Here is a 27,726-nt window from a genome sequence, read left to right as displayed (position 1 = left end):
TCACTTCTGAAGTTCAGTGCAAAGCCGCAAGTATACAGGCTGCAACCAACATGCTTAGTGAGAGAAAACTAAATATTTGTACTGCATTTCCCAAATTATGGTTTGCGCCAATTACATGGCGGTTACTTCTGTAAGTAATAAACCACGTTTTAAGACATATGGAGTCAGTCTGATCCTGCATTCCAAACACAGGAATTTCAATGTATACATGGACCTGCATGCTCATAATATCTTTGTGATTCATTTCAGTGGAAGGATATAAGCAGCATATGCATTCCTTTGCATGCACAGATTGCTTCGCATAATTCAAGCAAGTACAGATACCTGAATACACACAAGAAGCTCAGGCTGCAATCCTCTCAGCCCATTCCTGAAATCTGCAGCAGCTGGGGACGGCGTGGCTGCAGTGCCGCCACTGTGCCTCCACAGAGGTTTTGCAGCTGCTGCAGAGGAGAAAGGGGCATTTCCCCCCAAATTTTTTTAAAAAGGGGAAACAAGCCCCATAGAGAACAGCAATACTGCACCAACAAAAAGCTGGTGTAGCACCACTGTTACAAAAGGGTGCGTTCCTGGGCTGAAAGGAGTTAGGAAGCTGCCTACCGGCAGCTCCGCCCCAGAACACCTCCCAGGATGCTAACCAGGCAGGATGCTGGCGGGAGGCCGAGCCAGAGTCCAAGGGCCGCACTGCCATGGCTGTCCAGGGGGCTGGGTGCAAGTAGCACAAACTCCGGCGTTGGGGTCACGTCGCCTCCAAAGGTGATTCGGTCCTCTACCTCAAGAATGCGCTCTAAGAACCCTGCCTTGGAAGCAAGCCCCATTGAATAAGAGTGGACTTACATCTGAGTAAACCTGCTTAGGCTTGGTCCCTCACTTTTGCATCTGTGTGCACTTGGAACTGAGGTGAGAGACAGGCATTTAGTTCTCCTTATAACAAGGAAATGTAACTGGTTATGGAAAGTTCAGTTATCTCACAAAATCCCACTCGAGAAACATGGTTTAATTTTTCTTGCTCTAATTGGGGGGAAAACCCTTCCATAATATAGTATGCACATACCTTTTTTCTTTCTCTTCTATGGTCTTATAAGATTGCAGGTTTACTGGTTCTTGGTTTCTTGGGCTTTAAATAACTTTCTCCTTCTTTCTGCCAGCATGTTAAAACATTAAAGCAAATTACTTTTACATTTAAGAGAATTAAAGCATTTTCTTCCAAGTACCACTGAGCCAGCAGCTACCCAAACAAATGTCATTCCTGCCTATTACATATTTTTATGTTCATGTGGCGATGTAATATACATACAGCATATGCACATCAATTAATTGATTAGCAAAATATCTGAGATTCCCTTCTAAATGTTATAACAAATAGCAACCAATATATTTTAAACAACAGTACGGAAATGGTTCTCTACAAGGAAAAGGAAACATTTCAGTCATAATTACAAGATAATGGCCATGATAATAGGAAAAAGAATATGGAACTGGAACTGAATGCAAGCAATATTGTAACAAGCTAATTACTATATGAATACAATTTACATAAAGATTATTGGATATGACCCTTGTCTTAATGAGCTTTGTTTTTCAGTATATTTGGAAAATGTTTCCCTATTCTCATTTTCTTGTTAATATTTTTATAGATATTACTAAACCTTTATCTGGTGTTTTTTGCCAGTTCGGTTTGGTGCAGACGTCAAGTGGATTTCAGCTTTTGAATAAACCTGGATCAGATTGACATCATCATTACAACGTAATGACTCATTTGTCTTTAGAATCTTAAAATGAAAAAAAAAACATTCATTTACAATTTTATATTATTATAAGGGTTGTAGAAATGGGACTTTTACATTATTCTCATGTATCTTACAATTGCACAACATCTGTCCTTAGACATGAAGTATGTCTATAAAGTGTAGCTGTAATTCCACAATTTTTGCAACCCAGGGATACTCTCATCCCTCTTTCTCCTGTCCCCTTAGATAGCTGGACCAGATGGGGAGGGGCCTGGGCTTAGTGGCAGAGCATCTGCTTGGCATGCAGAAGGTCCCAGGTTCAATCCCCGGCATCTCCAGTCAAAGGGACTAGGTAAGTAGGTGATGTGAAAGTCCTCTGCCTGAGACCCTGGAGAGCCACTGCTGGTCTGAGTAGACAATACTGACTTTGATCGACCAAGATTCAGTATAAGGCAGCTTCATGTGTTCATGATGTCAATATGGAGCAAAAGTATGGCCAAATGTCCTTGCTAAAGAAGAGTTATAAAAGACAGCAAAGTGGAGGTTGGGAAGCAACAGGAAATGCTGGGTTGGGGGAGCAAAACAGGGTTGCCAACTGCAAGTTAGACAACTCCTGGAGATTTGGGGGTGGAGCCTGAGGAGGGCAGGAACCTCAGCAGGTTATGTCATAGACTTCACCCTCCAAAGCAGCTGTTTTCTCCAGGGGGGCTCTGTAGTCTTGAGATCAGTGGTAATTCTGGGAGATCTCCACACCCCACCTGAAGGTTGGCAACCCTAGGACAAAAAAGTGAGGAGCTTAGAGACAGAAGGAATTGGGAAAACAGGAATGTAAGAAGAAGAGGGTATTTCCCAGATGGCTTACATGTCCAGAACTGGCCCTGAGAGCAGGAAAGTTTTGAATTGCACTGCCCTCTTCTTCACTTATTGTCTTTTAGTGCCATTTAAACTACATTTCTGTTAAAACAGGTTGTATTTGACAATACATTTGCCTCTCCTTAAAGGGAATTGTGCACAGATCAAAGACAGTAGCTGCACTGCTTTTGCCATTTAAACCACCAAAAATGCAACCAGCAGCTAATAAGATACTTCTAATGAAATCAATGGGATAGCTTTATTCATTTATCTGATTGTCCTTGATGTTGATCTAGTTCTAAGAAAAGAATAAATATGTCTAATTATATATCCTACTTTTCCTTCCAGAAGCTCAGATAGGATCACAATTATGCTCCCAGGCAGTCTCCTGATCAGGCTGAGACCTGCTTTGTATTAGTGAAGCAACACTAGCATATGTCTTCAGACGATTATCTGAGGACATACATCTATGAGGCTTGCCATAGGCTCAGCTGCTTGTCTTTTTTCTATAAGCCACACTATACCCATACAGAGCCTTACCTATCATGAGGTAGTTCACATGGGAAATCAACATAATTGTTGGAAAGTGATTGCTAAGAGTGGATGGCACAGTCAATACACAGGGACTATACAGTGTTCTGTTTCTTTTTTTCGGCTTTGTGCTCAGGTTTTGTGTGCATTAGCAGCAGGGGAAACTGCTTTGCTGACATGCTCCAAAATTACTATATTAGTTACTCTACTATACCTGCAGGTTGTTAAATGGCAATTGATGACTGAGTATGTTGATGGTATCTTGATGTGATGGTCCTAATGATTCTTTTTGAGCTCCTCCTCTTGTGGCCTTACTGTACACTGAATTGCTTGATCTGTATGCATTTGTTTTTTCTTCAGCTGGACTTCGTTTTTGAAATATTTTGGAATTTGTCACTTCCACATGTGAGCCAGATATGCCGAGAAATGTTTTCTTTGATCCGGTACTTGGATTACTCTGACTTGCAGTTTTTTTACCCCCTTTGCTACCGGAGCTGAGATTTGCAGATTTGTGCAAATGTTGTTGGGTAACCGATGTGTGATGCATTGATCTGTCAATAGTGGATGGCAAAGAGTTCAACCTTCTGGATTTGATTTCACTTGAATTCCTCTCTAAACTTGCTCCATTAGCTGAAGCCCAATTGGACAACTGCCTGTCACGCTCATTTTTCTCTTTTACTGCACATTTTATATTTGCTTGCCCAATCTGTGCCTGAAGAACACTTCTGTTTGTAATTTTTTTAAATGACGAATTAGATAATGGTCTGTTAACTTGATCTGCACTAGGCTTGAATACAGCCAATTTAGCAGCTGTGTTAGTTTTCATTACTTTTGGAGAATATTGTGGAATGGTCTGTTTCTTCTTTCCAGGGGAGGCTTTTGTGGTTTGCCTATCTATCTGCAACAGCTTTCCTTTGAAAATTGGAATTATTCTGGCGGGATCTTTTTTTAGAGAATCTGCAAATAAATGCTTTAACATTTGAAAAGATTCAGTTGAGTGAAGTGGCTGTGCAGGTTCATCTGAAGTTTTCCACTCTTTTCTACTGTGGGGTTTTCTTCTCCTTACTGCTGTATTCCCATCTTCTGCTGATAAATGGAGATGAGAGAAAATGCCGGTTTTCAGCTGGTTGACTTTAAGCTCCATCTTGTGGCTAGTTTTTGTAGTAGATGCTTCAGAACCAAGCACACTTTTTTTGGGAATTTCTTGAATCAAAGCCACCTTGCAATTCCTTTTTCCAGTGAGATTGGCTGGTTTAGAGTTTACTTTCTAAAATACAAGAAACCAAACAGTATAACATGAATTACACATGTAGCTTAAGTATGTGTAAAATAACTTGCAATGATCATTTTGCCAGCTCTGAGTCTGACAAAGACACTGTAACCTCCCCATGGGAGTATAACCTGGCACATTGCTAGTTCCAGAAGCATACTAAAATTTGAGATAAACATGTCTGTAATAGCCAGAACTAAATGACAGCAAGTATTCCCGATTCTTATAAGTCACAGGGTCTGCCAATTATCCCAATATTTATTTTCATAATTTTATGCTCATACAAGAGCATTCATTTAGTGAAAAGGAATGTTGGAGTGACTTATGTTGGGGTGACTTATAACCTGTTTTTTGTGAGCCACCATATCTTGGAGAGCCAGCGTGGTGTAGTGGTTAAGAGCAGTGGTTTGGAGAGGTGGATTCTGATCTGGAGAACTGGGTTTGATTTCCCACTCTTCCACATGAGCGGCAGAAGCTAATCTGGTGAACTGGATTTGTTTCCCCACTCCTACACTCGAAGCCCACTGGGTGACCTTGGGCTAGTCATACTCTCTCAGCCCCACCGACCTCACAGGGTGTCCGTTGTGGGGAGGGTAAGGGAAGATGATTGTAAGCCAGTTTGATTCTCCCTTAAGTGGTAGAGAAAGTCAGCATATAAAAACCAACTCTTCTTCTTGGAACATTCATTGTGAGGATAAGGTTCCTTTTAAGGGATGCATGTCGTATTTTGGTCACATCATGAGACGACAAGAGTCACTGGAAAAGACAGTCATGCTAGGAAAAGTTGAGGGCAGCAGGAAAAGAGGAAGACCCAACAAGAGATGGATTGACTCAATAAAGGAAGCCACGGCCTTCAATTTGCAGGATCTGAGCAGGGCTGTCAAAGATAGGACATTTTGGAGGACTTTCATTCATAGGGTCGCCATGAGTCGGAAGCGACTTGACGGCACTTAACACACACACAAGGGATGCATGGGAAGGACTGACCAGAGACTAAGGGTGGGGTATAGTTATCAGGCAGAAGAACAAACAGAAAGGCTCTCTACATATGGAGTCCTGATTAATCAGGTTAATAAATTATTGCTAATTAGAGAGTAAAGATTTCTGCATAATTTACCAGCCAGAGAACAATACCATGTGGTACCGAAAGGAGTGTGCATATTTACAAAGTGGTTGTGAAGTTGGAAAGAATGACCCAGAAGCAACTTAAGAGTCCCAGATAGGATGGCTCTCTCAAATCATGCTGCAGACAACTGAAGAAGATTTAAACAGCAGTTTGACTCACTCACTGATTACAAGTAGACACCAGATTGGTACAAGCTAGTCCATTGTGGATATACATTTGCATAAACAAAAACAAGTCAGTCTCACAATGGGAACAAAATGTTGAAAGAACATGCAAGTCAGATACAGATATCCATAGACAATGTTTGGCTATGTTGTCGAGAGATCAAAATCACTGCCGATTGTTCTCATTCCACCAAGCATAGTTTCAGCATCATTTGGATAATAATGAATCAAGTCCATATAGTTAGAGTCATTATGATTCCATGCTTAATCTTCAAGACTTGCATTTGCAAACATTTTTCTTTAAAAAGGTAAATTATAAGCTATTGCCACAGCGCCTCCAATTGACTTAAGACTTTCTGGAATCATCTTATATTGACATCATCAATAGCAAACACTGCTGTTGGTCTTATAGCTTCAGCCAGATGGCTTCAACATAAGCTGTGTGTGTTCTAGTTGTTAACTCACACATTTCAGCTACCTCAGGTTCTACACCACTGGTATCAAAACAGCAGCAAAAGGCTTCCAGGTACCTGTGAAGCCCCCTGGGCCAAGAGCCCCATTCCCCTAGGAATAGGGTTGCCAGAAATTTCTTTGCCACCAGCGGGAGATTTCTGGGGCGGAGCCTGAGGAGGGCGGGGTTTGAGGAGGGACCAAATGCCAAAGTGGCAATTTTCTCCAGGTGAACTGATCTCTATTGGCTGGAGATCAGTTGTAGTAGCAGATCTCCAGTTAGTACCTGGAGGTTGGCAACTGTACCTAGGAAGGTGCTACCATCTTCTTCCTACAGCGTCAAAGACAAGTCAACATGCCAGAAATGTAACGATTCCACTTTAACTACTTGGTTTCTTTATGATGTCAGTTCCAATGGTTAACAGCCCCTCTGTAGACAGGACAGTTCACCTCTCATCATCTCCACCTACTCACATGTAGGTGCTGGGGCTTTTCCCACCTACTCACACATAGGTGCTGGGGCTCTTTCAGCCCGATCCCTTCTCCCAGTTCCTTAACTCCCTGTACTGGCTGCTGCACCTTTCTGCAGGGGTGGAACCAGTCTGCCTGGTTAGTGAGAAAAAATCCTTCTGGATCTCCTTTGGGTCAAGAATGTTACCTTCTGAGTATCCAGCCAGCTTTCTACTTTATTTCCTTTCGCTGGGGCCTTTATCCACCTTCCCCTGGCCACTCCCATTTCCTACTTCCCTGCTCCTACCCCTGAGAAGGCTCTTTGTCTTGAGAAGGCCTTTACCCAAAGGAGATCCAGAAGGAATTGGGAAGGGGCCGTGGCTCAGTGGCAAAGTGTCTGCTTGGCACGCAGAAGGTCCCAGGTTCAATCCCCGACATCTCCAGTTAAAGGGACTAGGCGAGTAGGTGATGTGAAAGGCCTCTGCCTGAGACCCTGGAGAGCCGCTGTCGGTCTGAGTAGACAATACTGCCTTTGATGGGCCTAGGGTCTGATTCAGTATAAGGCAGCTTCATGTGTACCCCAGAGGAGGCCTCTAGTACTAGTTGGCCTTCTTCCTGGCTGCTCCTCCCTTGCTCTTGTAGGCTCAAATGGCTGTCTCCTCAGCTCTGCGACTGGGATGCTGCTAGGGTTGCCAATTACCTGGTAATTAGGGTTGCCAGCTCCAAGTTGGGAAATACCTGGAGATTTTGGGGGTGGAGACTGAGGACGGTGGGGTTTGGGGAAGGAAGGGACTTCAATGCCATGGAGTCCAATTGCCAAAGCGGCCATTTTCTCCGGGTGAACTGATTTCTATCATCTGGAGATGAGTTGTAATAGCAGGAGATCTCCAGCCATTAGCTGGAGGTTGGCAACCCTACTGGTAATCCAGGCAACCTCCCAGTGATGCTCCATCTCTCACCCTTCCTCAATGGAACAATGGAGGAAAAATGGGGGAGACAACACTAAAATGTCATGATGTCATTTCCCGTTTCAAAGCAGGAAATGACTTCCAAGATGTCTCTGCCCCCACCCCCACAGTGCTCCTGGAGATTGCTAGCTGAGGGTTGGCATCCCTAGCTGTTGCCTTTCTTTGGGCTGTGCCTTCGCTCTACCCCTTCTCCTCCACGTTATGGTGACCAGGGCTGTGATAATGCCTCAGTGGTAAAACCCAAAGTCATTAGCAATTCCCAAGTTCCACCAGTTCTGTACCCATAAATAGAAACATTTACATTTTTAAAATTACCTGTACAGATGACCGTGTAAGATCTTGGGTGGCATATAATGCTTTGTTTGTCATCTTAAGGGGAAAGCCACACACATGAGGAAGTATAGTCTTCAGATCAGCAAGAAAAGCATTTAAAGCCCCTTCTAAATCTATTCTAGGAAAATACTGCACAGGCTGACTTCTGATGCACATTAAAGGATATCTGAGTTGCTGTTAAGGACTGAAAATAGTTACCACAAATGTATATGCTACAGACTGGGCACAAGTACTAGAAAGTTCTCTTCCAAAATGTCTGCTGAAATGAATGGAAACTGTGCAAAAATACTCTTGCTTTAGTTTAAACAAGGCCAGTGCAGGAGCAATGCCTAGTGGATTAGGCCCAAAGTAATTAGACAAACACCATGCCTATTTCTTCACATGCATTGTGTAGACCATGGTTCTCATTAAGAAAGAATGTGTCCAAAACATAAAACTGACTCAGAGTTACATTCTGGTGCAGATATGTTAGACTGACAATTTGAATAAACATGTAACATATGAAACAGAAATAAACTGTGTTCTTTTGCATTTGTTATCAGACAAGTAGTTGTAGTATAGGTAGGGCTATGTGTATATTGTGATTCCACCCGGGAAAAACATAGAATATGTACTGGGCACAGAATTCAGCTTCTAATAATGCCAGTTTCCATTTATTTTACAGTTGCAAATTACCAGTCTTCATGCTTGTGGGCAATGTCTGACAATATCTCAGAAGTCAAAAGGATGGCTGAACAAGCTTTCTAATGGTTGGAGCCTTGGTACTCACCGTGAAGGCTCCTTCTGCTCTGGGGTACGGAGGTCATCTTATGTTGGGTGTTTCCGTCCTCTGCTACTCTGGGAGGCAGGTCAAAAGAATTTCCTGTCTAGTGGAGGAAACGCCCCTCCTCTTCCAGTTCTATAACTTTGCAAGCTATTAAAAAACTCTTTAACGTTAAACTTCAAAAACAAACAGACAGGAAAAACTAACCAAGAAATTAGTGTCCTTGATAACACATTAGTTAATAACAGTAGATGAAGAAACTGTTGGGGAGCCCCCCCCCCCCAATGACTATAGTGATGTCCTACAGCAGGTGCAATGACAGTTGTGCTGGAAAAGCCTTCCTAACAGAGCTACTGTCAGGGTGGGCAAGATGACCTCCGTACCCCAGAGCAGAAGGGGCCTTCACGGTGAGTACCAAGGCTCGTTCTCTCTCTGGGGAAGGAGGTTATCTTATGTTGGAACTTACAAGAGCTGTCCCTAAAACGGGTGGGATCTAAACGTCCTATAGGATGCTCTGTAGGACCCATCTGCAGAAGGCAGCGTTAGCCGAGGCGTACAGGTTCAGCTTGTAATGACGCACAAACGTGGAAGCTGATTTCCACGTAGCCGCCTTACAAATCTCATCCAGGGAGGCCTGACGGTAGAAGGCAGCAGAAGTGGACGCACTTCTGACCGAATGGGCTGTGATCCCAAAGGGTATAGTCTGATTGCTATGAGAATAGGCCTGCGAAATGCAGCTCTTAATGGTGCGGCTAATGGCTGCCCTGGACATGGGTTTTCCCTTGTTGGGAGGGGAAATGTTCACAAACAGGGAGTCAGATGTCCTAATGTTCTCGGTACGCCTGATATAGGTTTTTAATGCCCTTCTCAGGTCCAAGGTATGCCACTCCCTTTCTTTGGGATGCTGCGGGTTAGCACAAAAGCAGGGTAGGACAGTGTCCTGATTCCTATGGAAAGTGGAATTAATTTTTGGTAGAAAAGATGGATCGGGGCGAAGGACAACCTTATCCTTGTGGAATATGCACAACCCCGGGCTGATAGACAATGCCCCTAACTCCGAGACCCTACGTGTGGAGATGACGGCTGTTAAGAATAGTGTCTTCATCCGCAACCACTTAAGGTCTACTGAATGCAAGTGTTCAAAGAGACCCTTTGTAAGAGCTGTGAGCACTGTATGGAGACTCCATGTTGGGAATCTATGGGTCACCGCTGGAGAGGTGAGGCTTACTCCCCTTAGGAAGGCTTTGACGTGAGGATGTTTAGTAATACCAAACCCGGAGACTTTGGGCACAACCGTAGCAATGGCTGTCAGTTGACGGCGTAGTGTGGCTGGTTTGAGGCCCTGTTTCCGACCACCTTGTAAAAAGGCCAGCAGATCTGCAATGCGAGGTCGTAATGGGTCCACTTTTTTGCGGCAGCACCAGCAGACATAGGCCTTCCAGGTGGTATTGTATATTCTTCTCGTAGAAGGTTTTCTGGACTCTAAGATGGTATCTGTAATGGTCTTGTCGTAGCCCAAGGCTATGAGCCTGTTCCTCTCAATGACCATACGGTCAGTTGGTACCAGCCTGGATCAGGATGGTGAATGGGTCCCTGTCTGAGTAGATCGGGAGGTACTGGTAGATGCCAAGGCTCCTGGAATGACATCTCCAGCAGCACTGGGAACCAAGGACGTCTCGGCCAGAATGGAGTCACAAGGAGGACTGTTGCCTTTAGCAGTCTGATCCTTCTGAGGACCCTCGGAATCAGCGGGAGCGGAAGGAAGACGTAGAGTAGGGTAGGAGGCCAAGGTGCGATCAAGGCATCCGTTTGTTCCGCCTTGGGATGTTGGAATCGCGTGAAGAACCATGGCAATAGGTGATTTGATGCCGAGGCGAAAAGGTCTACATGTGGCTTCCCTAGGCGCTGGATCATGAGTTGAAAAACTTCAGGGTGAATGGACCGTTCCGATTCTTCCAGAATCTGCCGGCTCAGCCAGTCCGCTTGTGTATTCATGACCCTTCTGATGTGCTCCGCTGATATAGGTGCAAGGTTTATTTCTGCCCAGACTAGGATCCTTTTGGCTTCCCGGTGAAGAATGTTGGACTGGGAGCCGCCCTGCTTGTTCACATGGGCTTTTGCTGCTATGTTGTCTGTGAAGCAGAAGTGAAGGAACTTCCGATGTAGAGGGTGGATTGGAACGTATACGTATGCTTCCTTCAGGTCAACGGACGTGAGGAAGTCTTTGGGGCGTAAGGCCTCTGTGACTGAGCAAAGGGTCTCCATCCGGAACCGTTTCTTGCAGACGTGTCTGTTTAGGAATTTGAGATCTAGAATAGCTCTCCAATCTCCGTTCCTTTTTGGAACAGTGAAGGATATTGAGTAAGTTCCTGATGATTGTTCCGGGGGAGTCACTGTTTCGATGGCCTGAATTTCTAGAAGATGTTGAACAGCAGCCGCCGTTCTGAGATGCTTCTCTTTGCGGGGAAAATTTGGGGAGACCACAAAACGGTCTGGAGGAATCCTGTCGAATTCGATTTGATAACCTTGAGACCCTATTTGGTAAACCCAGTGTCTGGATGGGAGGATTCCCACTGGTGAAGAAAATAGCCTGCCCCACACAGGCGATGGTAGGGTGTCACTGTTTTGCTTGATGCTGACCCTTGTCTCCCGTCAGATTGAAAATTGTTGAAGCAAGAAGGCTTGGAGCCACGTCCTCCTCTACGAAAGGAATTACGGTAGTTCCATTGATTCCTACGCTGGTCTGGTCTGAACTTGGGCTGCACGTGATAGGGTCGAAATGAAGTCTGTGGGGAGAAACCTCTGGGTCCCCTTCAAAGGTTTTTAGGGAGTGCCTTCTTTTTATCTTTTGTTTCCACCAAGATCTCATCCAGCTTATCCCCAAAGAATTTCTTGCCCTGGAAGGGGAAACCCATTAGGACAGACTTGGATCGGTGCTCAAATGGCCAAGGGCATAGCCAAAGGGACCTTCTGGCAGCAATGCTAGTGGCCACAGATCTGGCCGCAAAGGACATAGTGTCCAGCGTAGAGTCAGCTAGGAATGATACCGCCTTTAGGATTCTAGAGGCTCCCTCAAGGGCATTTCTGTCCTCCTCTGGAATGAGTTGGACCAGTTTCCTGGTCCAAACTATGGCTGCCCTGGAAATCAAGGCCAATGTCATAGAAGAATTAATGGCCCAGGCAGCTGCCTCATGGGACTTCTTGCAAGCTAAATTGGCCTTTCTTTCCACTGGATCCTTGATCATGCTAGCACCCTCTTCGGTGACTAAGTCTGAAGAGTGAAGGTCAGTAATGGGGCTTTCCACTGATGGAATCTTGGAATCTTAAGGAGTTCCACTGTGCCGTCGGCAAGGCTGTAAACCTTTTTGCCATCGCGGGAACCTGGCGAGACGCCATGGGCTTATCCCACTCAGCTTTAATCAGGGTTAAAAAGTAATCGGAAACTGGTATTACCTTGGGAGCTATGTTATGTTTATGAAAAAACTCTTTTGATCCAAACTGTTTCTCTTTGGGATGAGACCCTGGTTCCCCAACAAGGCCAAGAGCATCCAAGGTCTTGTTCATAAGGGATTGATAATCCTCTGGGCTGAAGAACCTAAGTTGCTGCTCTTCTACGATGGGCTCCTCAGTTTCAGAGAATTCGCCCTACTCCTTCTCCTTGTCTGAGGAAGTGGGGAGGGGGGAAGCCTGATCGGACTGTTCCCTTGGAGGAGCTTTACGCGCCGTCTTGGTGGGCCATGAAGTTCCCTCCCCTGTATGGCGAAAGGAGGCACTAGTCCCTTCCCCCAGGTCTTTAAGCTGGAGTGTAGAAGTCAGACCACTGACTGAAGGAGTCGGGGAGGCTGATTGCATAGCCCTTAAACCGTCAGAAAAGGCATCTTTAATTAGAGCGGCAAGCTCTGCCCTTAGTTGGGCCAAACCTCCCACCTCTAAAGAGGATGCGGGAACTGCCACCTCAATCACCTGCGGGGCCGAGGTTACTTTACCCTGCGGAGCCGTCATTGCTGTCTGCATCTGAGACGTAGGCGGGGAGGGGTCGGCAGCCGCCGCGGAATCCAGCGCGCTGTGTCGGGGCTGGGACCCAGCCTCCTCTGTTAATTCAGGCGTGTTGGAGCGGGGCCACGGTTCGGCGGTGACGGCGAGATTGCTGGGAGCAGCAGGCGCGAAACTTGTGCTGGCGCCTTGAGCCGAGACGGCTCGAACGTCAGGCGCGATCTTTTTTCTATTGCCCGGGGCTGAGTAGGCTCGCTTCCTTTTGTTGGAAGCCGCTCCCGCTTGATCGCCCTTCCCCTTAGAGCAGTGGTTCCCAACCTTTTTTTGACCAGGGACCACTAGGACTTTTTTGTTCAGTGCAGGGACCTCAAGATTCAAAATAAAAATTCAGAGGACTTCCTGTAGAGCGTTTGGTCCGAGCGCCATTGTTTCCTGGGGGCTCCCAGGAAACACCAAGAGTCGTTTAGATTTGGAGTGCAAAAAGCACTCCAACTCGGTCCTAAATAGTGGATCGGGAAGCAGGAAATTCCCCTGCAGCCTTCAAGAGCGGTTTGGACTCCCATATTCTCTGAGAGAGCTTTTTTTAAGCCTCCCGTAGAGTTGGAAGTTGTCCCCGCCGGCATAGGGGCTACCATTGCCACGGACGACTCTTTGGATTATAGGCTTTGACCTCCTCTATACATTAACATCAAATAATCTATGAAAAGAACAAGAAGCCTCACCTTTGGATGTCAGAGTGAGTAAAAAGACACTTTTTGCCTTTATCTTGATTGAGAAGACCTGAATGACGATAAAAACACCTACGAAAACAGGCGACTCCCTGCCCAGCGTAACGAGACTTTTAAAATAAACAAATGCCATTAAATGAACTGACTAAGACCTTATCAACTTGATCAGTGAGTAGACACAATAAAAGGGACTTTTGAATGACTTTACAACTACCAATTAAATGCTTTGAGGGGAGGGAGGGAGACGAAAACCTTCCCCCCCCACTTCCGGCTTCTTTGATTCAATGTCCAGCCACGTCGCCTCTTAAGACTGGAAGATAACAAGAAGGGCTTTGTTACCATCGAAAAGACAGGGCAGATTGGAAGACTTGAAGTGAATCTCCCCGGTGTAACCATCAAATCGTTCCTACTACTTAACCACCGAGAGGAGACGACGCAGGGTCTATGATACTGCAGTTTCCTGTCTACTTTCTTTTCTTTATCTGTGCTGCTTTGAAGCATAATTGAGGATATCTTGAAAATTACAAAGCCTGCTTCTATATAAGAATACAAGCAGATATGTCAAACAAGAGGATGGAAGAGATGTTACTCAAACAAATGGACATGTTTGCAGTGCAACAAGATTTAGTCTTTGAAAAACAACAAGCGCTCTCACATCAAGCATTTCAACTAGCTGAGGTGATGAATATCCTATTTAAATCAATTAATGGAAAACTGGACACAATTATTGAGGAGATCTACAATATGAAGACCCAAGATTTTAAAGAGGTAGCTGCAAGTGACCAGCAGGCAAGGAGAGAGAGCAACATGAGAGAACTCAATACCTCTACAATTTACTTGTCTGAGTCACTGCTGACAGGAGGAGCATTATTATCCCAAGAAAACACTTCCTGGCAGCCAGCGATGGAGGGAGACATGATGAAGGATTTTACCAAGAAGATGCTGGAAATTTTAACAAGAAGCCAATGGATACAATCACCGGGATCTTCTTTTACATCTTCAGAGGCCAGAATTGCAGCTACTATATTGAAAAACGGGGGGTGGGGATTGGGAAATAAAGAAGGACTGGCAGATCCCCTCCCAAAACAAGATAATGGCTAAAATGATGCTTATTTTTGGGGTGTAAGGGAGCCACGGTGGATTTACTTTGATGAATTTTTAATGGGAAAATTTGTTTATGTATTGATCTAATCCCTTTAATTTAGAATAATAGAATGTTATATAGAGACAATGATGATAATATTATAACTAGGTAGGACTTGAAATTGCTTATAGAAGTAGTATAGATAGCTTAAAGCAAGTCTGTATGAGAGAAAATAAGGATTAGAAATTAATTTGAAATGCAAAAGTGTTAACCAGTAGAATTAGTGACTGAAGAAGATGCGGGGAAGTCACATATAGTAGATAGCATAGAATATTATAGATAACATATTCTCAGTAATAGCAATGAACTTTTTTTGTTACAAGCAGTTACAACTGAATATATTGTTGAGACATGTTTATTTTAGTTGAATTGTAGAAAATAATAAAAATAATTTAAAAAAAAAAAGATTCAAAATAAAAATTCCGAGAATTTGAAAATAAACTTTAATCATAACTGTTAGTTAAACATTAAACTTAGAATAATATCTGAATATATTTTTTATAATAGAGAACTTTGAAAATATTAATTTATTATGGGTTTATAACTTTGTTTCGCGGACCTTAATTTAGTTCTCGCAGACCCCTGGGGGTCCACGGACCCCCGGTTGGGAACCAGTGCCTTAGAGCCACCGGAGTGGCTGCCCGGGGGCTTTTTGTGGCTTTTTGAAGAGGAGATGAGGAGACCTGGGTCTAAATCTCCCAGGACCAAGAAGCTGTCCGGCCCATCCGCCATTTTTTTTGGCGGGAAATATTCCCTCACAAAACTAAGTAGGGAAAAAAGGGGCAAGACAGAGACAGAAGACAGTTCAGAAATAGTCTAGATAAAAGGGTTAGTCAAGATGAAATAAAAGGAGGTAATGAAGATCTTTCCCTAAAGTAACAGCAGAGCTGTAAATTACCCTGCTTCTCCCAAGTGAGGCAGGAAAGAACTAGAAGAGGAGGGGCGTTTCCTCCACTAGACAGGAAATTATTTTGACCTGCCTCCCAGAGTAGCAGAGGACGGAAACACCCAACATAAGATGACCTTTTCCCCCAGAGAGAGAACTCTTCATTCAAACATATTGATTTACAACTATGACTAAATTGTCTATATTCACATTGCCCATAACCTTTCTTTGTACTGAACAACAAATACTTAGCAAGAAAAGTAACATTTTATTATGCTTTCAATAGAATGAATAGGACTTAAAAGTACTCCATTTTTATCAGGATCACACCCATAATCTATTTTGCCATAATCATACGTCTATACATTTTTTGTTGTCAAATCACATTTGACTTATGGCAACCCCTAGTGGGGTTTTCAAGGCAAGAGACATTCAGAGGTGGTGTGCCATTGCCTGCCTCTGTGTCGCAATCCTGATATTCCTTGGTGGTTTCCCATCCAACTACTGGCCAAGACTGACCCTGCTTAGCTTCCAAGATCTGACGAGATCAGGCTATCCTAGGTATCCAGGTCAGGGCTTACTCAGGAGCTATTTTGGTTCTGAACTCGATCATATTAAGAAAATGCAAAAATTACAAGTATACAAAAGATATGTAAAGAGTTGCTCCCCTATCATTTTGAAATAAATGTTGCAGTATGCTGAGGTATCCTTGGGGAGAATATAGCCATACTAGAGAAAAACAAACATTAGGTTATACATGAAATGGTACACAAAGGTATATGAATACACACACACACGTATTTGTGAATGCATTGCTTACCAGATTTTCCCAGTGTAGCTGCAAATTGCTGTATGATTGAAACGGAGACTCAGGTGGAATTACATGGCTAATACTTATAATCTGACCCATTTTCATGCTGTACAGAATAAGGAAAGTACAGTAGAAAATCAGTTCCATTATGAAGAGAAGAAGAAGAGTTGGTTTTATATGCCGACTCTCTTACCACTTAAGGAAGAATCAAACTGGCTTACAATCACCTTCCCTCCCCCTCCCCACAACACACACCCTGTGAGGTAGGTGGGGCTGAGAGAGCTCTAAGAGAGCTGTGACTAGCCCAAGGTGGCTTCATGTGTTGGAGTGGGGAAACCAACCTGGTTCACCAGACTGGCATCCGCCACTCATGTGGAGAAGTGGGGACTCCAGAATAGAGTCCACCTCTCCAAACCACCACTCTTAACCACTACACCACGCTGGCACCATGTTATACAATGTTGTATAAAACAGAGTTATTTAGCAATGACTGTCAGCGGGATAAATAATTTTAATCTGGATAGTGAACAAGTTGCCGGTTTGCGGGGAAACGGTTAGAAATTGGATGGTCACATTGCTTCAGTGCTATGCCTTGTTTCATTGTACGTGAACTTCTTTTGCTACCATGATATTTCTTTGGATTCCCCCCCCCCTTCTACTGCAGGACCCCATGCTGTTCCCAAGGGCCCACCAACTCTCAAGTGAAGGATTTCAGGGGACACATTAGTCTACAGTGGGAAGGGGGAGGTGAGTTTGTGCTGCTGCAGCTGTGGTTCATGCGATACAACCCTCTGAGTTTATCATTTTACAGTGAAAATTTTATGTACTATAAAACCTCACCATTTTTACTCAATATTCTATGTGGAGAAAAAAGAATCTTACAGCACAATGTATTTTAAAGGTTGACTTTATATTATCATCTGTAGTTGTGGATGAGGAAAAGCAGATAAGTGGAACTGCTTTTTCTTTAAAGGGAAGTTGTAAAGGTTAGAAGTAATATGTAAGAAAAATACTCTGCTTTGAAGAACACATTTTCAAAAATTAAAGGTGAAAATAAATTGAATGTATATGCTGCTGTTCAAAATGGTTTACTTTTTGGATTTGTATTAACAATGATGAAAAAAGAAAGATTCCACTTTGTACATGAACAACTTTTTCTGTGAGGTTCCTTTCACTAGTAATAAACGTACTAATAGATATTGCAGGTGCATCTCAATACCATTTCTTGTCAAAAAACAAACAAACAAGTAACAACAAACATACCTTGGCAAAACATAGCACCAGTTACTTAAAATAGAATGTCTTGGGATGACTACGTTCTTATCACTGTCAAATCTCTTTAAGATATTTGCTGAAATATCAAAATCTTCCAGCTGAGAAAAACAAATCAATATAGTGATTTTTTTCAAATGAATAAGCAAACATACAAAGAAAGGAAGAATTGTGTATTTAAATAATTAACAATGCCATCCTAAGCAGAGTTACAACCTTCAAAGTCCACTGACTTCAGTGGGAAATGGTGTAACTCTGTTTAGGACGGCACTGTAAAATAAATATTTCAATTCAAAACATCATATTAAAAATATCTATTATATGTTTTCACAAATTGCACTTACAGAACCTCGCAAAGTTTCACAAAACCATGCTAGCAATTTCATCCATGTAACGAACACAACCATTTTATGAAACCTTGATTTTTTCCCACACAGGGCTGATCATTAACAGCCTACAACATGGGGCCACCTTTTTAATCAAATTAATGTCTATTAAAATAAAATGGAAAAAGGGTAAATTGAAAAATGGTGATAACTTCTGAACAAAGATAAACAAAGAAAAATTGTTATAGTTCTGCTGATGGGACCCAGTTGTGGGTCATAATCCATTATTCAAAAAATGTAGTTTTAAAACTTCAGTCACATATCAGGATAATATCCTTAAGTGTGCAATATGTGTTTGATAGAGTTGTTGGAGTATGTGAGGCTGTGAGCATAAACTATAAATAAAAAAATTAACTTTCTTGGCAAACATTAAGCATTTTTTAAAAAGTCTGAATGTATAAATTATTTAGTACATAGAAACATTAGTTATGGAAAGTATATAATGCTTAATACAGCTTCTTCATTTTCAAAATTTACAGAATTTTGCAATCTGTTCACATTGGAGAGTGACCCTCTGGGCACCTAGAGACATTCAGCACTGGTTGAAGGACTAGCTCTTAGAAGCAAGGCCCAGTAAGGTGAAAGCAAATAATACTAGCTGGAAAAAAATGAATTGTTTCTGTACCTCAGGTGGTGGTAGACGAACTGTGCAAACCTCAACACTGAAGCAGATCTGAGTCTCAGATACATTGATGTCCATAACTGAAATAAAAATTGAAATTGTCCAACACACACACACACATACATATGTCTGTCTTCACTATATGTAAACAAAGGCAACATCATTATGCTTCACTTCAAATGAACTCACCAGCTAGTGATGTTCAGTACCGTAGTTTGACAAAGGTAGGAGGCTAAACACACCTCTATTGTAAGCATCATTAGTTTCTAAAAATACTACACAAATTTATTAGCCAGCTGTTAATACAAGCCTGTAAACTACATCAAATAAAACAATACTTTAAAGAAGACTACGATTCCTGAGTTACATTCATTGGGTTGGAATAGGATCACTATTCAAGCCTGATGAGCCAACTGAACAAAATGTTATGTTGGAATAATAGATTTATTTTGGTGTAGCAATACCATTGCGCTGGTGGTACACCATGCTAGTGGGACTAATACAATAACATAATATTGTCAGAGAAAGAAGAAAAATAAGTGATGTAGGAGATGTGATAGGGAGAAGGTAAACTTAAAATCTTGTGTACTCAGATGTTTGTCCCATATCTACCATTTAGTAAGATACTACCTATTACAGATATAACAATATTTCTGTGTAACTTATGCCACCTGTCCTTTAGGATATATAGTATATTGTTATACCTGAAAGAGATGTGGAGTAAACAGGAGTTGAGATCCCCACACAACTGCAACAGAAGTTGAGATCCCCACACAACTGCCCTCCCGCACAATCTCCCATTCAGTTACAATATCGTATCTAATGACACTATACCCTGGGTACACATCAATGTCTGTGTGGCTGCTTTCCAATTGGAATCTGAGAATAAGAAAGAAACACCTCTTTCTGTATGCTACCTGACTGGATGAAAGGAAGGAGGAGGATCTCAGGAAATCTTACAAGAAGGTAAAAGAAAGGAGGCTTCCAAATGTGAGGGGAATGCATTTTGGGGACAGTCTTCGACAGATCAAAGATATGTGCCTTTGGCAGGCAATTAAAAAAAACTAAACTGGATCATAGTGTCAGTCAATTTAAGGCAGGAAAACCTTTCTTTAGGGAATACTAATGTGTCAGGCTCCTTAAAGGGGTGCTGATTAATTACCAAGAGTCCTTGATTAATAATATGATGGCCAGATACTGGATGAGGTAAAGTTTCTTTCAAAGGCAGACCATCTGTTTTTGTTAATGTGACTAGAGGTTTGGTCCTCCTCCCCCTGCTGGCTCTTCTGCCTTTGGTTGTGGTAATGGTCAGACTCATGTTAACTGAGTTGCAAAGAGGAGAAGGTACTGGCCTCCAGATGGAAGGTGGGGATATGACAACTGGCAACGTTTCCCCCTTCCTAGACATACCAAACGATAAGCTTCCAAATAAATGAAGAGATAGTTGTGGAACTGTAGCAGAAATATATGTACCGCAGCAAGATCACACACAGGGGCATGGAGTCCATCCTAAGAAGTAACAATGAAGGAGGCTCAAAACATGCTGATCAGATTTATTAAAGTCTGCTTTGCAGAGATAGTCCACATGAAGTTACTGTTACCTCCCTTGAATCTCTCAGGCCCTTTAGGATGGAGCTGATCTGTATTGCTCAGGATGGGACTAACCTGTGCCCAGTTCTACCAACTCCTGCCCTCTTCTTCTCCTCTTTTTCCGCCTGCCTTCCTCTTTCTTTTTCTCCTCACCCTAACCAGGAAGTCTCCAAGTCTGCCTAATCTCGCTAACCTCCTTCTGCAACCTCACCATCCCCCTTTATTGTTCTGGTGCTACCCTTCCTTTAAGCCTGGCTCTGCCCCCTCCCGCCCCACTTCTCTTTTCCCCTTTCTTTTGTGAGTCCTTTGCCTGAATCACCATGCCTGTTCTATCTTAGCAGCCAGGTCCCGGAGCTGGCTAACATGTCTTCCAGAGCAAGGATCCCCTCAGTAGTTGGAGGCCAGGGTCTGCCCTTCAAAACAGCACCAAGGTCTAGGTCATGGTCATATTTTAGGGTTCAGGGGACCCTTGGGATCAGCTTAGTGGTAGGGGGAACTGTTGAAAAATCAATGCTGCTGCTTAAGAAAACATATGTGCACTTTTCAAAATGTGGAAGGATACAGGTCAGTGCATTTAAAATCAGTCATGGCTTGCCCCACTTCCACTGAGGCAGGCTCCTCAGATGACAAGGAGTCCTCTCAGGCCCTAAGCTCTTTGAGGAGCAGACGGACCCTTTAATTCTTCCCCAGAAACCAGGTCTGGAGTCTTGTCTCCAGACAGCCAACAGACCAGGAACCACCTGAGGAGCCCTGCACCCTGTTGGCACCACCAGATGACCTAGAACCACTGCAAGCACCCTGCCAAGATCCTGCAGCCAGTCTTCCCCAGAGCATCAAGATCAAAGATGGAGGACAAGAGCAGACACAAGTAGTGGACTACTTGCAGCCCAGGGTCTGCCTCACTCCAGCCTCTCCCATGAAGGAAATAAGATGCAGTAGTTCTTGATAGGAGCCAGGACTCTAACCAGGCTATCAGGAAGGGTGGGGATCCCAGTCTCTTATATAAGCCTGCAGAAGTGTGGAAGCTTTGCTGGTTTAACAGCTCCCACAGTGCTTGCTGTTGCTGCCTTGGTTGCTATCTGCTTGCCTACATGCCCTGCTTTGTGCCTACCCTGAGTCTTGCCTGCTCACCTGCCCTGAGCTTACCAGCTGCAAAGTAGGACAAGATCAAGACATCAGTACCTCAGAGGCACTCCCACAATATCTTCATGGTTATGGCACACTTAACTTTTGTTATGGCACACTTAAAAAGCTTTTCATGTCCTAGGCTGGCTGGCCCAACTGCTTCCCCCTTGCTGACCCACCTGGGTGCACCCTGAGCCATCAACTGGCCAGGTCCTTAGGGCTCACTTACACACTGATGTGAAAAAGTGGGTGGGATTGCATTGAATGTGGAAGTAGCATATCTTGGTAACACTCTAGAAATTCCTCTGTAGCAAAGACCATAGAAATTGGGGGGTTCCTAGAACATTAACTGGAAGTGGTGTCACTTCCATGGTTGACATAATTCCCCCTACTTTCTCCTGCCACAATGGTGGGTGAATAAGGTTGCAGCTGGGAGGCTGAGTGGCTAGCTGGCTGGAGTGTGTCCCAAACTGTTGTTGGGTGGCCAACTGGCCAAGGTAGTGGTGTGGGGACATGGGGGCTCTTGACCTCCCCACCCTCTGGTGCCCTGGGCAGTAGCCGAGGGCTGCTTAGCGGATGGGCCGCCTCTGGTAGCATACTGAAAAGGGCAAACCAATCACACCACAGACAGTAAAATGCTGACCAAGGCAGCTGCAGAGCTTGATATACAGCACAAGTTCTGTGCTGGAGCACTTGCCATATATATTGTAGTTCTCTAGGCCATAATATAACCTTTGAACAGGTGTAGAGCATAAAGGTAAAACATGGCTCTGCTGTTTCCTAGGCTGGCCTCACTCTTCTGTCAATTTCTGATTGGTGATGTGGAGATACAGTATATGACTTCCTTATGACTGAAAAGCCAGGCTTTTAAATACACAGCAAGTTTCACCAAATTGCAAACTTAGCAACTCTAGTAGAGGTCTTGCTACAAATCTATAGGCCTAGATTAGGTCCAAATTCCATTATCTTTCAATCAATTGCATGTGCACACATACACACCAAGGTAATAACAGGCCCATAAACAGCTTTCTTCTCCAAACAGTATTATACTTACCAACTGCATTTTGCTTTCCCCGTTGTGATAGAAAATCTTTCCCTTAATAAATAAAATTGATACATATTATAAAACTTACAATTCTTACTTTTATGTCCTTTACAAAATCTTTACCTGCCTTGGCAGATCCTTCCTATGAGGCCAGAATATCAGGGTCTTCCTGGAGGGACCCTGAGCTAGCAGCGCCCTCAGGCCTGGATGCCCCAGCATGGACCAGCCTGTGACTAGACCCACCACATACTCCTGAAGCTCCCCAGGAGAAGAGGAGGTGAAGGGCTAAGGCATGGACCATTCAGAGGGGTGCATGCCTAGCAAACCACAGCCTCCCCTCTGCTAAGGAAATGCTGTAAGAGACTGATATGTCATCATAGGAGTGGGGCCCCAGTACTCCTGAGTAGAGGAGCTGAGTCAACTTGCAGGGAAAAGCCTAATACGGGAACCAGCAACACTTGTATGGAAACTCCCTATATAAGGCTGCAGAGAGGCTGTAGCCACTGTAGCATCAATGTGTCTGTAGTTTTGCTGACCACCCCACCAGTTCCCTGGATTGTTTTTGATCCTGATTTTGGAATATGTAATCTGATCTTGGACTGAGACCTTGGACTGTCTTCTGACTTTGCCTTTGTGTTATTGGACCTCTCGGTTGTGACTTTTGGACTGTGATCTGAGAACCCCTGCTATCAGACCCTATGGTTGACTTGCCTCCCACTTGGTGGTCAGGACAATACCTGCATTGCCATTTAGAAACCCTACCTAGCTGCTGTTCCTCCCAGTAATCTTCTACAAGCAAATGTGGAGCAATCTATTGAATGTTTTGTACTTTAGAGCTATCATGTTTCAGGGATGATGAGCATCTCTGCTGCTCCTCCCTGTTACCACCTTTCAGATAGCTAGACTGAACAGGCACAGTGAATTTCTAGAGATCAGAGAGTTCAAAATATAAGAATACACATGATTTGTTCAAGTTTTGGGATGAGCAAGGAAATAAGGAAGAGGTACTTCCTAAATAATGTTTGATTTAGGACAGGCTAGCTTTTACTTGAAGTTGTAGTAGGTTAGAGTTCATTAATACCTTTGACCTCCAAGTTGGGACTTCTCTCCATCTCCTGGATGGAGTCCCGAGGTGAAAGCTGTCATGGCTTGTGCCCATTTGAGGAGCTTTCCAAAATGAAAAAGGCCACTTTCTCTCATAGTGAGTTTTTATAACCTCTCTTTCTCCCCTCTCCCTTTGGGATGACCTTCTTGTCCCCAAAGAAGAGTTTTCCTTCTATCAGTTTAGTCTTCCCAGCTTTATGGCTCTACACATTACTTACTAGCAGGGGATGAGGTAGTAAGCTATTAGCATAACTATGAGCTCTAGTGCTCTGTGCTGGGAGTTTGACAGCTACCATCTCCAACCCCCCCTCCCTCCTGCAAGTTATTCTGCAGCAGGGCTCCTGTTCATGGACAGAGAGCAATCACAATAATTGAAACAGTGGAGTGAATTCTTAGGTGGAAAGCACTTCTGCACAACATCTACTATGCTATGTGCATGAAGTATACAGCAAATATTTACAAAACATTGTAACAGGACTGAGACAGTCAAAGGTGCAAGATAGATACCTTGGATCAACAGATGACCAGCCTGGTTCCATCGGGGAGCAAGCTTGACTGTAAGTATATAGGAGAGGCAGGTCTGAAAGACAGCGGGGGTAACTCTCTCTGGTGTCTCTATCTAATCAGATCAACCAAGGGAAATTATTTAAAAGACTACACAATACGCAATGAAATAATCATTTACCTAAATACTGACACTAATAGAATTGAAACATGTGAAGCTGCATTGGTGATCATGTACCCAACTGCACCACTAGGGGGGAGGCGGCACAGGGGAGGCTCCACAGTATGTGTGGGAATATCATGGTGCCATGAATGTAATTAGCTGTGACTAGCACATTATATTATGTTCAAATTGGTACTGTTATGCTTTCTGCTTTGCTTTTGGGAGCGCTTACAATAATAAATTTGTTAGCATAATAGATGTGGTATAGCAGCTGCCAGTCTAGTGGGACTATAGAACTGGGCTAAAAAAAGTGCTTTTGACTAGGAGTTATTCAGCTTTATGGGACTACAAAACATCTATGCACCTATTCTTTTTAAATTTCAAATGGAAATGGCTCCTTCTAATATCAATAACCAGGCATGAAATTCAGACTACAAAACAATTGCCCACTTGCTTTCCTGCATACCAGAGTGGTTATTAAGAACAACTGATGTTTTACTAATAGCAACACTGCAAATATTTTTTTAATTGTTAAATAAACAACCAGGTTACAAAAATCATGACTTACTGTAGCTCCATGTTTCTCTACATAAGCTTGACACTTTCCTGATTTGTAACAGAGTATCTAAAATAATCCAAAACAAAATCCAACAACCAAATTTTATATTCATATTTTCTCAGTTATGATATACAATTATGATAATCTCACATTTATAGAGGAAAATGTTGTTTAGTATATTTAGCTTGTTCCATGGCCAATGATTCTATATCATAGATAGAACATACTGTTATTTATATCGTTATGAAGGCACTGAACTCATGTGCTGTCCTGTTAATTACAGCATCAATCTATAAAATTCCTTGCTAACTTCCACAGGGTAGGTGCAATTCCTTCTAATTTTAGGATTCTTTAGCAACACCTTGACTGGGAAAGCATAACTACCTATGACTGGACAGTAATAACCCAATCTTAACACCTGCTACCTGAAGACTCAGAAGCATAGGATAAGGCACTGCAAAATCATCACACAAAAACTATACTTATTTCCCACCTTCCTCCCTGATGGGGACACAATGTGGATTACATCATTCTCCTCTCCTTTGTTTTATCCTCAAAACAACCCCGTGGTGTAGGTTAGACTGAGAGTGTGTGATTGGCCCATGGTCACCCACCAAACTTCCATGGGAGAGTCAGAATTTGACACTGGTTCTCCCAGATCCTGGTCCTAGATGACATTGAACTGACACTGTAACAATATACCAACTGAGGGCAAGTATTGTACATTGCTCACAGAATCAGACTAAAATCTGGGAGACCCACATTTGAATCCCCACTGTACTGTGGAATCTTGTTGAGTGACCTTGGGCCAAACACTCTCAGCTCTGAATACCTCACAGGATGTTATGAGGATAAAATGAAGGAGGGAAGAATAATGTTGTAAGTCACTCCAGGTACCCAGTGGGGGAAAGCAGAGTATAAATAAGAAATAAATAAAAATGTCCAGACAAATATGCAAATAATTCAGATCAGGGAGTGTATGAATCACATAAACAGTACATTCCTATGCAGAGTTCAACCAGTCAAAGTCCACTGATTTCAGTGGGTTTAGACTGGAGTAACTCTGCATAGGACTGTACTGTAATTCTGCTGTTAAAGCAATCTGAATCTATACCTTGAGCCAGTACCTAAGTAACTATGAGAAATACTATACTGACCGTCATAACTACTAAAATTTGATGCGATGTTCCAGGGACAGGTGAACAAAAGACATCTTGATGCAGAAGCAAGAGTCGCCTAGGTAAATGTATTCAAAGCTTGTCACTGACCATCTTGATTTCATACTAAACTTGCAGCTCTAAGCATACTTACTATGGAATAAGGATAATCAGAAATAATCATCAAAAGTATAAATAATTAAATTAATGTTATCCCAAATTACCCCAGGATGCTGAAGAATAAAGTGCATCAGTGTTCAAAGCTTAAGACTGACATTTTAAGCAAACTTAGCCTGCACTAAGACATCATAAGCAGAACATGATGATCTTGAGTCCAGACTGGAGGGCAGGTTTCAAAAGGTGGTTCTAGGGGACTGCTACTCAGCCCCTTGAATTTTAGCCTGTGAGGTCCCACAAGGCTCTATTTTGTCCCCTATGCTCTTTAACATCTACATAAAACCACTGGGTAAGGTCATCTGGAGATTAGGGCTGGGTTTTAACCAATATACGAATGACACTCAGGTTCATCTTGTGCTTCAGGCTGAACCCAGGAAGGATGTAGAAACCCCAAACCAGTGCCTGGAGGCAGTTTTGGAGTGGATGTGGGCTAATAAACTGAAGCTTAATCCTGACAAGATGGAAGTGCTACAGTTGAGCGGAAGGCCTAACCCGGGATTTAAAGAGTCACCTGTTCTGGATGGGGTTGCAGTCCCTTAGATAGAACAGGTCCATAATTTTGGGGGAGGGGCTCTTGGGCCCATGCTACAATGTTCAAAAGTAGCTGGCACTTTGATCCCATCCATGTGAACTGATGCAATTGTAACACTGTCTTATCATTTGTGCCAGAACATTACATCTTAGAATTGCGCCTTAGACATTTAATCATCCATATTTGTTATTAACTGGCTGCCTAATACTGGCTTCTGTCACTGAAGAAGTAATTACAGCCTGTGTTCCCAACTCCTTTTAAAAACTAGCCATGATCAGTGTATAACACTGGAGAAGAGGGGCAGGGTTTAGAACTTTAAACCATAGCAACTTGCTAACAATGATAACATAACGTTAAATCAGAACTGATAGAACTGGTTTTACTCGTTCAGTAAGCTTCAGAAGTGCAGGGAGACCCTTGCAGATGTATGTAATCAAGACAGGCATGATTTGAGTCCAGTAGCACCTTACACACCGACACAATTTCTGGGGTATAAGCTTTTGGAAGTAAAAGCTCCCTTTGTCAGATAAAAAGCTTACACCGCAAAAATCTTGTTCGTCTCTGAAGTGCTACTGGGCATGAATCTAGCTGTTCTACTTCAGACCAACACAGCTACCCTCTGAAACTATTTTCAACATAAGCAAGTATTCATGATAAGCAACATTTGAATAAAATGTTTCATCTCCAATTACTTTTTAAGCTGGTATTCACTAGGAGCTTCATGAGAAATACTACGTGGGAAAATATCACATGTAGTAAGAATCTTATGCCCAGGAGGTATTCTAATCCAGTCAGTACATCAAACAACAAACACATTTCACCTGAAGGATTTTCTGTTCTGTCACTGTCAAACCATCCAAGAATTTTCCCTTTACCTGCACATCTTCCTTTGTACTGTTCTAATTTCATTTTCTGCCAATTGAGAACTCAATGTAATTTTCATGGCACAGAGTTTTCGCAGCTCAGGCAAAGTGGTGAAAAACAGAGACTGGCACTTAGCATCATTCATGTTGCTTTGATAATTAGTATAACTGAGCAATCCAACCTGTAGCATTAGGCCAAAAAGACATACGATTAAGCCAAAAAGACATACGCAATTTCATTCTAAAACACTAGTGTCAGGTGGAGGAGTGGGGAATCAAAGTCAGCTCTCCAAATTAGAGTCCGCAGCTCTTAACTGTTATACCACACTGGCTCTCGCTATAGTTGAAATACAACTATTTAGAGCAGGCTTGTCCAAACTGTGGCCCCAGGGCCGCTTGCGGCCCAGGACAGCTACGAATGCGGCCCA

At 43.1% G+C, this 27,726-nt stretch overlaps 1 protein-coding gene across 1 annotated transcript; it reads right to left on the bottom strand.

Moving 5' to 3' along the window:
- Nucleotides 1–1,078: 1,078 nt before the first annotated feature.
- On the bottom strand, nt 1,079–27,444 carry C8H18orf63 (chromosome 8 C18orf63 homolog). The gene is made up of 12 exons (XM_056854948.1): nt 27,311–27,444; nt 25,727–25,805; nt 24,579–24,635; nt 23,851–23,962; nt 22,249–22,290; nt 18,483–18,559; nt 17,463–17,572; nt 16,209–16,305; nt 16,032–16,117; nt 7,857–8,040; nt 3,328–4,380; nt 1,079–1,141 (listed from the first exon to the last, which is right to left on the bottom strand). The coding sequence occupies exons 1-12, from the start codon at nt 27,442–27,444 to the stop codon at nt 1,079–1,081; spliced, it is 2,094 nt and encodes a 697-aa protein (XP_056710926.1).
- Nucleotides 27,445–27,726: the final 282 nt, after the last annotated feature.

Source organism: Euleptes europaea, chromosome 8, assembly GCF_029931775.1.
Source record: "Euleptes europaea isolate rEulEur1 chromosome 8, rEulEur1.hap1, whole genome shotgun sequence".
Classification (NCBI taxonomy): domain Eukaryota; kingdom Metazoa; phylum Chordata; class Lepidosauria; order Squamata; family Sphaerodactylidae; genus Euleptes; species Euleptes europaea.
This window is presented reverse-complemented; position numbering and strand designations above follow the sequence as displayed.

Bases quoted from the DNA above. Each gene is read 5' to 3' on its own strand.
- C8H18orf63 (XM_056854948.1), bottom strand. From the start codon at position 27,444: ATGAATGATGCTAAGTGCCAGTCTCTGTTTTTCACCACTTTGCCTGAG. The intron at 24,636-25,726 runs GTCAGTATAGTA...GGATTATTTTAG, and splicing joins AAATTTTAGTAGTTATGACG to ATACTCTGTTACAAATCAGG. The intron at 16,118-16,208 runs GTAAGCAATGCA...GTTTTTCTCTAG, and splicing joins AGCTACACTGGGAAAATCTG to TATGGCTATATTCTCCCCAA.